At 38.7% G+C, this 14,330-nt stretch overlaps 4 protein-coding genes across 6 annotated transcripts in view; 3 read left to right on the forward strand and 1 right to left on the reverse strand.

Moving 5' to 3' along the window:
* Nucleotides 1-117: 117 nt before the first annotated feature.
* Nucleotides 118-2,945, forward strand: LOC109981263 (C-type lectin domain family 12 member B). The gene is made up of 6 exons (XM_020629971.3): nt 118-282; nt 629-730; nt 1,220-1,477; nt 1,643-1,809; nt 2,301-2,437; nt 2,558-2,945. The coding sequence occupies exons 1-6, from the start codon at nt 168-170 to the stop codon at nt 2,712-2,714; spliced, it is 936 nt and encodes a 311-aa protein (XP_020485627.1). The 5' UTR covers nt 118-167; the 3' UTR covers nt 2,715-2,945.
* Nucleotides 2,946-3,022: 77 nt separating this feature from the next.
* Nucleotides 3,023-6,272, forward strand: LOC109981403 (CD209 antigen-like protein C). Of its 2 annotated transcripts, XM_020630167.3 has the most exons (6): nt 3,077-3,287; nt 3,566-3,682; nt 4,935-5,186; nt 5,280-5,443; nt 5,610-5,746; nt 5,903-6,272. In XM_020630167.3, the coding sequence occupies exons 1-6, from the start codon at nt 3,170-3,172 to the stop codon at nt 6,051-6,053; spliced, it is 939 nt and encodes a 312-aa protein (XP_020485823.1). In that variant the 5' UTR covers nt 3,077-3,169; the 3' UTR covers nt 6,054-6,272. The 2 variants fall into 2 exon arrangements, with proteins under 2 accessions (XP_065822690.1, XP_020485823.1); XM_065966618.1 differs by lacking the exon at nt 3,566-3,682 and having other exon boundaries at nt 3,023-3,287.
* A 151-nt stretch (nt 6,273-6,423) lies between these two features.
* On the reverse strand, nt 6,424-12,040 carry ttc8 (tetratricopeptide repeat domain 8). Of its 2 annotated transcripts, XM_065966616.1 has the most exons (15): nt 11,845-12,040; nt 11,508-11,531; nt 11,269-11,389; nt 11,118-11,181; nt 10,854-11,013; nt 10,465-10,554; nt 10,332-10,376; nt 10,144-10,229; nt 9,957-10,044; nt 9,740-9,850; nt 9,500-9,639; nt 9,220-9,394; nt 8,934-9,056; nt 7,947-8,030; nt 6,424-7,829 (listed from the first exon to the last, which is right to left on the reverse strand). In XM_065966616.1, the coding sequence occupies exons 1-15, from the start codon at nt 11,956-11,958 to the stop codon at nt 7,713-7,715; spliced, it is 1,542 nt and encodes a 513-aa protein (XP_065822688.1). In that variant the 5' UTR covers nt 11,959-12,040; the 3' UTR covers nt 6,424-7,712. The 2 variants fall into 2 exon arrangements, with proteins under 2 accessions (XP_065822688.1, XP_020485775.2); XM_020630119.3 differs by lacking the exon at nt 11,508-11,531.
* Nucleotides 12,041-13,554: 1,514 nt separating this feature from the next.
* eml5 (EMAP like 5) overlaps nt 13,555-14,330 on the forward strand; it is a 38,012-nt gene continuing 37,236 nt past the window's right edge. Inside the window, exon 1 of the mRNA XM_020630050.2 lies at nt 13,555-14,063. Coding sequence (XP_020485706.2) covers nt 13,867-14,063 — 197 coding nt within the window. The 5' untranslated portion in view covers nt 13,555-13,866. The remainder of the gene's footprint in view (nt 14,064-14,330) is intronic.

Genomic DNA, 14,330 nt, shown 5'->3' on the forward strand with positions numbered 1-14,330 from the left:
ACACACACACACACACACACACACACACACACACACACACACACACACACACACACACACACACACACACACACACACACACACACACACACACACACACACACACACCTTATCACTGGTATAAGCAGGGGACGAGCGGATCAATAGTAACTGTTTGCACCAACATAATGGAGGAGTTTAAGTCGCAGACAGAAGTCGATGATAACGTTTTATTAAGACAGACGATTTCTCGAAATTTCAATCACCATGAGCATGCAGGCTCACACCATGGACTATTTGGAGGTACAGAAAACCTTACAATTTAACTTTTCTGCAGTTTTTGACTAAAGTCCACCTAGATTAACGTCTGCGTCATTCTACTTTTTCTCTCTTTTCTCTTGTAATCAGATTCTGAGATTTCACAAACTTTAATTACTTTAATTACACATTTCAGCAATGTTCAGTATATCCATGGTTTTAGATTTCACATTGTTGTTTATAATTCTTATCAAATCTACCAATTTCTCTATCAAGAGGGTGAATAGTCATCATGCTGATGTTCTTAATCTGTAGTTTTAAGCTTTAGTTTAATATTAAATAAACATTTTAGATGTTAACTCAGAGGACTGTTATTACTGTCTGTTCACAGGAGGAAGCTGTTTTGCATTACCACACCATCGACTGGTCATACTGAGTCTCGGCTTGCTGAATGCTGTTCTGCTGATAGCTTCTGTTGTCCTGGGAATTTACTGTAAGTATGAACGTTTGCAGAAACTGCTGCTTTCCTGGAGCACATTTCCGGTTCATCTTTTTTTTAATTAGATGACTACGATAGTTGGTTCATGTAATTCAATTCAGCCCGGTTTTAATGCAATACAATTTGATGTGATACTGCAGGGCTGTGTAACTATTTACAGCCCTGTATCATATTATTTCAGAATACAGGGCTTATTTATACATTAAATTCATGGTCCAATATTATGGATAGTTAAATTAGACAAAACATAAACAAATACTGACGTTTCGAAAGCCTTCACTAAAACAAGCACTTTAAATGCTTAATAAATCATCCAAACTGTTATTTATATTCTGCCAGTCAAGTACTGGATTAATGGATCTTTGAGCTATTTCTGTCAGCTCCTCAGTGGATGACCAACCAACAGACCACTATAGGTGCTTGCAACCCGCATCTATTTGACCACATCTCTTTCTGTTTGTTATTTTGTGTTTCGTGCCTCAGGTGCCAGAGCCAGCTACTTTCAGGTTCCTGTTTCAGCTGCCACACCCCTCATCATTGAGATGAATTATCTCCGCAACCAAAGCGGTATAATCCGAGCGACACTGGAAGCCAGGGCGGCAATAGCAAAAAAGCACACCGATCACGTTCAACTAAAGCTAGAACTGAAGCAGCACAAGATCACCATGGACAGACTTCAGAGACAGATTAAGACACTGCACGATGAGAGGGAAAATCTGCAGTCCAATAAATCTTCATTAGGTGAACAGACTAACAAGTTTTCGCTGGCTGCAAACAGTTCAATATCATGATTGAAATGATGCAACCTTTAATGTAGTGTATAACAATATTTAAATGTATTATGAAACAGCCTACTGTGTGACAATAAATCACTTTTTGTTTTTATCGAATCTCCTTTTGCATCAGAGGATAACTGTGGCAGATGCCTACCAGGATGGAGACTTCTTAAATTGTCCTGCTATTATTTTTCTTCTCGCAATGAGTCCAACCCCAAGAAGAACTGGCTGGATAGCAGAGCAGACTGTGTCAGTAAAGGAGGAGAACTGCTGGTGATCAATAATAGGCAAGAGCAGGTAAAATAACAAACCAGCATTAAAAAATAAATAAAACTCAACTGGAATTGAAAACAAATGGTGTTAACAAAATTAAAATAAATACTAATTAAACATTCAAAACTATTCTAACTTTGTATGTAACCCGTTGAGCATGTTTGGGATGCTCTGGATCGGTGTATAAGACAGCGTGTTTCCAGTTCCTGCCAATGCCACAGTCATTGAAGAGGAGTTTAGAGTTTTTAGAGTTTAAAAAAAAAACGGTTTCTATTACTCTGTGTGTATTTGAGGTATACCCATCTTAAAGTCTCTGAAAGCTATATTAGACCAGGTTTGTTTCATATTTATATTCATTTTTAACACAGGATTAAATTAATTTCTTAGATTTTTTTATTTCAACTCGTGAAAAATCAAGCAAAAACTATAGTGTTGCATTCATATTTTTGTTAGTGTATGTATGTGATAAGACAATAAGCCATTAGAGTATAAACTCATGTGTCTGCTTTCTACAGCAACTCCTCTCTGCCAGCTTTCCAACCCAGAGCGGCAGTGGTGAGTGGTGGGAGAAAGGATTTTGGATCGGCCTCACTCATGTGGCTACAAATGGAACATGGGTGTGGGTGAACAATGTGACTGAATTGGAAACAATGTAAGTATCTTACAAGAGTGTCAGCACATTTTATTTCCTTATAGTGTTATGAAATATCCTCAACTACAATAAATAAATGGGAGATAAATTATTATTTTGAATGATTTTCATTTATAAAAGTTACTGGAGAAGTGGACAGCCAAAGACCGATGGACCTCAGAGTGGGAACTGTGCAGCTTTGTCTAACTTGTATGACACCACCAGGATGTGGTACAATGGGAACTGCCAAGACCATCAATATAACTGGATATGTGAGAAGCAGCCAAGCCCAATATAAAATCAAAAGAACGGCAAGATGATATGTACCAGTGCAAAATCTTTGAACTGCACCTTACCAAATTAGCATTCATGTTGCATTTTTGTTTATTTGAATTTTTGAGGATGTGTACTACAGACATTTGTGTTCAGTGCTAGTATATAATAGTTGTCAATGGAAGGAAATATATTTGCCAAATAATCATTTTATGAAACCCTGCTTGAATAAATAAAAAAGTGTCGTCTGAATAAATGTCATATCATGCTTGAAAGTTTAAATAAACAAGGAAATAATAATGTGTTCAGAAACGGAATCCGCTCTCCAAATTGCCTCTGCGCCCTGTAAATATGTAACAAATGATCTAGATCTTTGTGTTTGTAAAGTAACACGCACACACTCTTACACACAGGGCAATGTCCTAACATATAATCTCTTTTGGACAAACACAAGAGTCTGCCTTCCAGTTTGCAGTCAAAATGGAGGACAGAGAAAATTCAGGTGGTAGTTTCGGTGGCAGATTCAACAAACTGATAAGTGAACATGAATTCAGTGCAGATGAGAATACTCCGGACTCAAACCAGGAGACGCAACAAGGTAAAGACAATGAATTAATCACTGCTAATCTCAGGAAGAATTTGTGCATTCTGTTTTTATCTACTCATACCAGGTCTTTAAATAGTCAAGGAAAACACACAATTTACTACTTTATATACCATTCTTAATATGCATCCTCGGCTTCCTATATGGTGTTAAATGCATTTTTTTTTTTGGCAATTTTTCATTTGTCTTTATATTAATTTATGGATGTTGTATTGTTACAGTATTATGATGAGGTTTTGGCTCTCATATTGATTCACCACTTCTCTGTGTAGTGTCCATGTCAATGGTGAGGCCTGAATCCAGTCTGAAACATTACAAACTGCTTGCAGTAAGCCTGGCAGTGCTTGCTGTCATTCTTCTAGCAGTTGATATCAGCCTTGGCGTCTCCTGTAAGTCACTGTTCATTTATCTATCTTCAGTGCCAGGGTCTAGTCTCACTATATTCCAGGACCAGATCTGAAAAGTCCTTTCAGTTTGCTGCTCGCTTTACTTGGAATGAATTACAATAAGACCTGAATCTTATAGAGCTGCTGTCAATGCTTTTGAGCTGATTTGGAGGCAAGCATATCTAAGTGTAGATATTCCTGCCTGAAATATTTTTCAATGTGGTCAATATTTGCCGTTTATCCTTTTTTTTGTAAAGAATATTTAATATATCACGTATAATTGTTTGTCAGAAAGTTTGACTGTGCTACTGACTGTCTTGAACACTCTTGAAAAAGAGATTTTAAGTTTAATGAGTTTTATCCTGGCAAAATAAAATAAAAATAATTAAAACACTCCTAGATTTACAATATTGTTAAGATATTGTGGCGTTAGATGGATATGTATAGACATTTCACTCACAATCCACGTCATTAAAACTAATGTTTCAGACTTTGACTCAAAGGTGGAGCAAAGGTCATCTTAAAATAGCAAAAGTTTGCTCAACAAAAGGAGGTGGTCCTACAGTTAATAAAAGTTTGATTTAAAAGCTGTAAAAGAAATACAATATGTGCTCAATTAAGACTGCTTTCATCACGTAACACTTACATCAGCGGCAAAAGACCCTAGATCAAAGAGCTACTGTTAGCTACTCGCTTAGCATCAAACAGCAAAAAAAAAAAAAAGTGAAGAACTAGATGGTGAAGATATTGCAAGATTTAGCAGATAAAGAGTCAAACACTCTCATAAGGAGTTGACAGAGACCAAACAGAGCTTAAAATGTGAGTTCAGTTGTCAAAACCTACTTTAAAAAGTATGTTGATATTTCTCCATGACAGCTAGCAAATGTTTGCTAACAATAGTGCTAGGATAACTTTATTGGACAATACAGTATGTCGGATTAAAGCTAGATTCCACTATCCTCCGTATGATTGAAAAAAACACAATATCTGAATGTATGAAATATTTAAAATAAAATGTGAAAATATGAATATGTATCTACATTTGCAAGAACCCCACATAGCCTATCAACAGCTCAGTGTCACACCTGACTACAAACTCATTTTCTAGTGCTCTATATGTCAAAATAATCTTGAATGACATAAAGATGGGAAAGATATTAATGTAGGAAGTGAACTGTAAATGACTGTATATGTACATTTTAACTGACAAAAACCTAAACTTGCTGAAGTCACACTTCATCTCTATTATTTACAGATTACAAACTTACAGATGGGCTCTATCTAGTAACGGACATCAACAGTGAGTTGGCCAAACTACATGCTTCTTACAACACCGCGATCCAAAGACGAGATGAAGCCAAGAAAGAGTTGGCCAATACAATCAAAGAGCAGCAACTTAGAGAGTGGGAGAGAGAACACCTGGCGAGTACACGCAAGTCCTATGAAAAGGAGGCCGACAACATTCAGCTTGAAATTGCAACGTTGAACTCACACCTGCCAATGATCAGTGAGATCTTTTATATCTTGTATGAATGCATAATCGTCACAGTTTTGTTACTTGACCAATAACACATCATCTGTCCACTCTCTTCGCCAACAGGGGAAGGCTGCAGACACTGTTCAGCAGGATGGACTTTCATGAACTCAGCGTGCTACTACTTCCCTTTCTCCAATGTTTTAGTAAGCAGATCATGGCAGGAAGCCAGGGATTTCTGCAAGAAGCAAGGAGGCGACTTGGCAGTGATAGATAGCCAAGAGAAACAGGTAAGACTCTTCAGTTCGAAAAAGACATTAATATTCCTGGAAAAACATCTGCAATTCAATTGTTGTTATTTTTGACAAATGTGTTACCAACTCAACAAAATAATTGAATATTTGTGTGTGTGTTTGTATGTGCTTGTCTGTGTGGATATGTTTCTGGTGTTATCAGCTTGCATTAAGTGAGTTGATAAATAAATATAGTGCCCTTGCGGGGTACATGGCCCTAAGTGGTTTCTGGATCGGACTGAGAGATGTGGATGAGGAAGGGACTTGGAAATGGCTTGATGGAAGAAGGCTGACTGTCAGGTAACCAGACAGTTACCAACATATTCCTATATTCTTGGTTATGTAACTATTTTAAATAAAGACGTAATAACATTTCTTATATGGAAAGCATACTGAAGTGTTTTAACCTACGTTTGCAAAAGTATTATTTTAAACGTGACCTGTAATTTGCTTCAGCTTCTGGATCACTGGAGAGCCCAACAATCAGGGTAACGAGGACTGTGCAGCTACGTATCCCAGAAGCAACCCTTTTTTTGCCTGGAACGATGCTCCATGCAATCATCACCTTAAATGGATTTGTGAAATGGCACCAAGGTTTGCCAGTTAAAGCTTTTATTTAATAAATAACCTTTCGTGTAATTCTTTAAACCTCACTGTTTTAGTTACATTCTTCTATATTGTTCTTTTTATTGTCACATCCACGTTGTCGACACTACAAAATAACATGAGTACAAATATGAAAAATACATTACATTTATGAAATGACCTATAAAATCTAAATTTCCTCATTCACTGTAATAAATTCAATTTTTACCTTTCCAATATAGACAGTGTCTGTCTCAGATCTGTACACTAAGTTACCAGTTGATCATAAAAACCCACCTTCACATAAACTGTTCATTATATGAAAAAATCAGATGACGTCTATCAATCCTTAAAGGGATACTTCACCTATTTGCATTAAGCTTTGTATCATTAGAAACCTGGTAGTATTTTTGAATGGTCGTGCATCCCGCCCTCATTTTCCCGAGATGGGAAATCTTTGTATTTCTAAGTCTGAAAAGCAGCTTCCAGTGACACAAAATGACGATTTTTGCGTCACTTGAAGCTGTTGCGGTTAGCGGGGTGAAACTACAATGCTAGTTCCTCATATTTTTGACCACTGAAGCTACAGACCAATCACAGATCAGTGGGTGGGAACTCGCTCCCAGAATCGAAACTTAACGTCCGCCATATTGCTTGTAAGCTATGCTAACTGGCTCTATGGAGAAAGCTGATAATGGCGAAAAAATATAAATATAGCAGTGAGACAGCTGCTGCCGACAGGCCGGTCTTGTGTTTTGGCTGCTGCAGCCGCTGCCCGCGGAGGCCGCCACTGACCGCTGACTGCTGCCTGCCGACCGGGGGCCACTGCTGGCATAGAGTCTGTTTTCTGCCAGGAATTTCCAAGATACCAATTCCTTCTGGAAGAAATCTCAGAATCAGTTGAGGAAATGGCCTCATGTGTTGAAGTAAATATGTCTGTAAAGGTTTTTATTACTATATTTCTACTGCTATATTGTATATTTTGGAGAAACTGTAACGATCGAATTTCCCTCTGGGATTAATAAAGTATTTCCTTAGTGGGAGTGGCCTGCTGTGCTGTGCATTCTGGGATTTGGTGTCTTTCATCCACATGAGCCAAAAAGACACTTTCTGCCTTTTCTCGGCCAAGAAGGCACCAACTTCAAAATTTATTTCACATTTCTACTACATATATGACCCAATGTCAATACAGATTCATGTTTCAACGGGTGAAGTATCCCTTTAAAGTTGCAGATAGTTATAATTCAATATTAGGTTATAAACCACTGGATCATTCAGCAGTTTCCGTTATTTACCTCTTCAAGGATTCTTGGAATTGACTAAGAATGGTGCAAACAGCTGAGATGTACCTGACAGTGGATTCTGTAGGTAAGAGCAAACGTAAATGCTGCAAATGAAAAATACATGCCATAGAGGCCAGTCATATCAAAATTACATAATTTTATCTAAAAGAGCACCACATGAAACTGCGCCACAGCACATTACACTAAAGGAAGGTGCTACTGATACGCTGGTAATTTAGTGAAGACACCATTTATACAAAAAACTAAAGAATTTGAGTGTCTGACTAACCTGCCAACCTTCAAGCCTTCAAGTTTTACCTACCATTGCACTTTCCCTGCTCTGTGTTAACTTTCTATTCAGACCACACCTTGCTTTTTAAAGAATGCTTGTCGGTGTCTCACAGCACAGCGAAGTGCTGCCGAAGCTGCCGCAGAAGCTGCTGAGTGTCGACGTGCTCAGGAAAAGAGTCCTCAGACTTTTGTGCTGCAGTGTAGCTGCCCTGAAGGTCTCCAATCTGGAAACAAAGACACAAAACATCTCTTCAGCTAAAGGAAAAAAAGTATAATCTCTATGAATCGGTCTGCTACTGTACCACTTAGATAAATTGATAACTTAAGTAGTATGACATTACCTTTTCAGTGAGAATGGAGAGATTGTAGTGTGGCTCATACATGTGAGGGGCTAGTGATTCAGCAGTCTGCAGGAAGGCTTTAGACTGTTGGAAAGGAGAAACAGTCATTGATTTTTAACTCTAATATTAGATTACATTCTGAGAAAAAAAAGGAAATCTCACAGAAACGGTGCTATTTGCATCTCAAGAGCGTGATCCCACAACTTTTGACACATTTCACCTCATTTAAAAGTCAGAAATCTGTTTTCAATTCTGACATCCATCAGAGACATAATTGTTCCATTTTGTTAAATGGGAAATGGACAGGGACTTTTATAGCACTTTTCTAGTCTTCTGACTAATCAAAGTGCCTTTACACTACATGTCAGATTCACACACTGATGGCAGAGGCCGCTATGTCTCTGTTGGAGCTGTCCAACAGTACTACTCCATTCACCCACATTATGCGTCACGCATTCATATCAGACGTAGCAGAAGGAGCAATGCTGGGTTTAATGTCTTGCCAAAGGGAGGACCCATTGACATGATGGCTGGAGCTGGGGATCGAACCCCAACCGTCTGATTGTGAGATATATGACTCAACCACTGATCCACAGCCACCTTGATCACTCATTGTCCGTAAAGGTTGACAGCCTTCATGGCATGATGCCTTGTTGCAATCAGCATTTCAAGGCAACTATTATGGATCCCATTGCAGCAAACACTACACTAGGTAGAGAAACACATCCTTTTTTATTAGCAAACTATTTAGCTTGAGTTAGCATGCACTGACATTAAGCTAAGGATGGCCCCTGGCTACATTTAAGACTCATGACCAATTAAGAATTACTATTAAATTTAAACTGAATCATGATAATGACAGTTTAATTGCTCTAAACAAATCGGCTGTGTTACATCGTATTAATTAGAGGGCCATAAAGGACACCAATGATCGTATACCTAATTTTATTCAAAGTGAAATAAAAGCCATATAAACAATGTTTTCACCTGTTCAATGCGACCTTTGCGCAGCTCCAGCACAGCCAGGTTGTTGTAGGCCTCAGCATGGTCATTATTGAAAGCCAAAGCCAGTTTAAAACACTGGTAGGCCAGAGTCAAGTCCCCAATGCCCTGTAAAAAACGAACAAACACATGTGGACTTCTTGCCAACCTACTTACATCTATCTAATGTTAACGTGTGAGTTCTATATGCTAAAAAAAATCTATATTATTTTGGTCTTAAATAAATTAAATAATTGTTATTCTAGGCTGTATTAAGAGATCATTTACTCACCACAGCCACGTGTCCAATGTTATACCAGACATCAGCCTGCTCTTCATCGTTTGCCACCAGAGCTAGTGCTCTCTCAAAGGAGGAAAGCGTCATGTCGTACTGCTGGGCGTAGAAGCAGGACAGGCCCAGGTTGTTGTACAGCTGACAGTTATACACCCCCATCTGGAGCAACCGTCTAAAAGTGACAGAGAAGCTCATTGAATCACAGATGCCAAACAACTTCATAATACACATACGGAAACAATGAATCACAACAGTTGTGTGAAAATGCTTGTCTGACCTGTAGAAACGCAGAGCAATCTCAGGCTGATCAGTGTAGAAGTGATTGCTGCCTATGCAGGCGATAGCCTCAACATGAGTGTTGTCCTGTTTCAGGACATCTTTGTAGTACTCTGTGGCTGATGAGATGTTGTTCATCTCCTGCAACATTTGCACAGTAAAGACAGTGCATATGGTTTCCTTGTATCTGCACTCAGGACTCAGTGGACTCTATAGTAAGAACTACGGTGACATTAAGTACCTCATGAATGCGGGCGATTCCTGTTAGAAGGGTAACCTCACCAGGAAAGTGATCCAGGCCTTGTTTGAAAAGGTTGAGAGCTGTTATTGGTTGATCCAGCCGCTGATACACCTACGGGAAAGCATGCCAAGGTACTTTATAAAAAAATATACAAAGAGTATTTTCAATTGTAAAAAAAAAAGTGATTGACATGAAGTGAAGTAATGATGATCCTTACCTTTGCAAGATAGAGAAATGTGTCCACCACCTCTTGCTGGTTGAGGGCTGATCTGAACTGTTTTTCTGCTTCCCGATATAAACCTAGCCTACAAATGACAGAAACATTTATTTCATCCATTACAAAACATTACAAGAGTAAAGAAATATTAAGCTAACTAAATTTGGACTGCGGTTGAGTTACTTGCCTGTAGTAGCATTTTCCCAGCTGAACCTTCCACCACCAGTCTTTGAACTGAGCATGCTCAGTAGCTTGAGCAGCTAAATCTAAAGCCTGGACAAGAAAGACACATTTTGTGTCACATGGGAAAAACTTATAAATCTAAACATGTACTACAACCTTTTTCTTTATAACCCAGTTTTTGGCAACACTTACATTTTTCACATCATTTTCATGATGGAAGATGTACTCAAACAGTGTCTGGGGAAGAAACAATATGGTTACTTAACATGCATGGAAAAACCCAGTGATCGTGACAAATTTGTGAAAGTCACAGTCTCAGTCTTACCCTGGATAAATTAGGCTTTTGGGAATACTTGGCCAGATTCAGTCTGGACAAGTTTATAAATGGTCCTTCTGGATTGGTAAGCATTGAAGCCTGGAGAAACAAAGGGAAAAAATGTAATGATATTAAACTTTCTTTGCAACCAACACAGTAAAATAAAACATGCAACATTTTAGAAAAGTTGCAAAGATTCAGTGCACAAATGGAATTTCTCTAACAGTATCTACTGTTTATCATAAGATATAGGGGACAATACTATAAACATAAGTCAATGAAATATAAATATTGTGAAAAAAAGTATTAAATTTGCTGAGCCTCTTATTAGAAAAGCATGATTGTGTTTCATATGAAACATGTTTAGTCTGTGCAGAGACACAGACATATTTACTCACTGTTCCCAGGCGAATGTATCTACCCGAAGCACTTGTAACAGGACGCGCCGTGCTTGCAGTGCGTGGGGTTTTCATAGCCTGCTCCATTGTCCCAGGACGCCCTGACTGTGTGCTGGGTCTCACAAATCCTGTGATAGGACGCCCAGTTTGTGTCATAGGCCTTCAGAAATCCAGACAGAAAAATCAGATCTATCTTCTCATATATTTTTCTAAATGTCAGCCCTAATACAAATTCTGAAGTATTATACAAATATTGTGTAGTACCTGACAGCTTGTGTGGGACCCCCACCCTGACTTGTGCCAGGAAGCCTAAGTGATGTTCCAGGTCCTTGAATAAAGTGAAGATGTATTGATCAAATAAATTCAACCATTGAATAAACAAAACCATAAAATACTGACAGGAGTCTTAACTCACGTGCAACTTGAGCAATTGAGCTTTCATCCAGCATCATCTCAGCAATTCCTTCCTGGTCGACCTCAATTTCATCAATGTACACCATCTCTGTAAGAGCACGGGTTTTCATGCTCCATGCAGCCTACGAAACACACACAATGTCAATGGTGAAGTTTGTCCACGTTTTACATGCAGGAACTGTGTTGTACTATCCACATGAAAAAGGATGACAACGAAAAACAGTATGCAGTCACAGTTACCTCAGAGATAGGCAAGGAGGAGTCCTTAAATAGCATGCAGTGAGTTAGTGAGAGAGGAAGTGAGTTGAGGACAGGTATAGAGAATGAATGGAAGAAGGATACAGAGAAAAACAAATGTTTGAAAAAGTAATGCAGACTTTGTCCATGCAACAGTAAAGATGTATTTTGGTGCACAGAGCAAATTCAATATTAGTCACACTACATTTAAATAAACTACAGTGACTCGACGAGACAGGATTATACTGATTCCGTGCGATAATGGCAGCAAACAAACAGGCTTTCTCGAATGGATTATCGGTAGCATGCGAGGCTAGCCCTGCTAACCACTCCACAGTACCTGGTCGTACGGGTTTTCTTGCAGAATTTTTGTGCAAATTTCTGAACATTGCTGGAGCTTTCGCCTCCTGAAATAGCTCCAAGCCAAAAACAAAGGGTCCATCGTCACCTCCATTGCTTATCACAAGCTGTAAAGGTCGGCTAACGAGCTGCTTAGGAGAGCTGAAATGATGGTGACACCTAAGCTTCCTCTGTTGCTCGGCAACGGCAGAGGAAGGCGGAACTTTATTTCGTAGTTTCCGCTGATTTAAAAAAAAAAGAGCAAAATACATTCGAATAAAATCTAACATTTGTCAAAATATCGTACAAAACTCTGACACACAAAGTTGTTTTGTTTACATATTCTTTAATAAATTATGAAAATTGGAGATATTTTGAAAAATAATAGATTTTAGGAAATTAAGCCTACCCATATAAATAAGTGGAGCTGCAGTGACTTATATTTTTGTTTTGGGATTTTTATGCTCTGTAATATTTACAGTGTATGGGTCTTACTCTGAACTAATATGCATGTTGCATTTTCTGCTGTGAGTGGTCAGGCTGTGACTCCATAAGCCTACTGGGTCGTTTTTTGTAGCCCTTCCCTTGTACCCTGTAACTGTAAAATAATAGTCCTGTAGTCTATTTCAATATTAGCATACTGCAAAATCTGGTTTCCTTAGATAAAACAGTCCAACATCACAGATATAGGGTCTTCAATTTCCAACACGAAGGTAATTGGGGTTTTGATTTGCAAAATAACAAATGCAACAGTTTGTGATGCTGAATGTATAATGAACAAGAGGATAAAATATTTATTTTGTTAGTAGAATACTTCTAACATTAATATTTAATGTAAAGTAAAAAAAGGATTTATTTTACATATTTAAAATACATTTAAAATCATCACTGTTAGACTAGCAGTTCAACGCTGCTCGCTGCCTTCAATGCGACATATTGCACAGCCTGACTTCATATTTTTCTCTCGTCTTAAATAGTGCAAAAGGGAGTTTTTTTTAAACAGGAATGTTCTAGAAAATTAACTTTGTACAGTGAACTGCTGACAGGAATAAGTATTGTATAGGGTGCCCCCTTTGATGCAATTTCACTGAAGAAAATGTGGAAGTCTGCTAAATGATGCCTTTAAACAGCTCAGACAGCTGGAGTTAGCTAGTTGTATTTACAGCCATCAGCATTTTGTTTTAGAACATATCTGAAACAAATCAAATGAAAGTTGTTTTTTTTTGTTCATTTCGATTTTATTTACGAGACATCTATTTGGTTCCTATTGTAAGAATGTCTGTGTTTGAGTTACTAAATTTAAATGGAAGAAAACATGTATTATTCTTTGAATTAATGATTATAATAGATTAATTATGTTGTTTTTTTATTATAAAAAACTAATGTGGAACTGTGGTTTTTCTATTGTAAAAAAAAAACAACTAAAGACATTACTGTGTAGCTAAATATCCCACAATTTGGGTTACTTGCACAACAATGAATTTTGAAAATTAAAAAAGTTTTAGGCCGATCACAGTCAAACTTTTATACAGTCTATATGTTTAACTCATGGCCTATAATAACTTGTTTTAGTGTTGATTGCGTTTATCTCTCCTCCTTTCGCCTTTGGAGGATAAGTTAAACGATTTGATTGGTTGACAGGCTGATCCGTCATCTTCGAGGGCGGTGCTTGCGGAATAACAGTGCCGCTCCATCTTTGTAGGATTTGACAGGAGCTTTGACCTGTGTCGAAGAGGACCACGAGCCCGGGGCTGAGGAAGTGCAAGACGATTCTCACCATGAAAACAGCCGCTTAGAAACCTGTTTCTTCACCAGAGACAGAGGCTTTTCATCTCGTCAGACAGCGAGACGTTGAATTCACATGACCCCCAAAAATTGCACATTTCAACGCTCGAGCCGGACTGGTGGAAATGCAACGGAACTAATGGGACACGCGGGCTTAAAATAAATCCTTTTTGGTGAATGACACTGTCTCAGAAAACCTACGTGATAGCGACAGAGAGACAGACACGGAAGTGCGGACATGGCTGACAGGACTGCTCCCAATTGCCACCTGAGACTGGAGTGGGTGTACGGATACCGGGGACATCAGTGCCGCAACAACCTGTACTACACCGCTGCCAAGGAAATAGTCTATTTTGTCGCCGGTGTGGGAGTTGTGTACAACACCCGGGAACACAAGCAGAAATTTTACCTTGGGCACAACGATGACATAATCAGGTAGTGTAACCACTCATGCACGCATACAACAGTTAGTTTCAGCACCTCGGACAGCAGCAGAGTATGACCTGATACTGTGTTGTTGTCAGTGTATAGGTGCTGGTGTCACCTTGTGAAATGTAATATGATGTGGTGTAGGTCCGTATATAGGGAGCTAAAGGGGGCACCCACCTACACAGCAGCATCCCAGCAGTTTTTGTTAGGGGGGGGGGGGGGGGGGGGGGGGATTCAGGGTCTTGTAGACAATCTGTAGCCGGGCAAGTACTC

Source organism: Labrus bergylta, chromosome 18 (genome assembly GCF_963930695.1).
Source record: "Labrus bergylta chromosome 18, fLabBer1.1, whole genome shotgun sequence".
Taxonomy (NCBI): domain Eukaryota; kingdom Metazoa; phylum Chordata; class Actinopteri; order Labriformes; family Labridae; genus Labrus; species Labrus bergylta.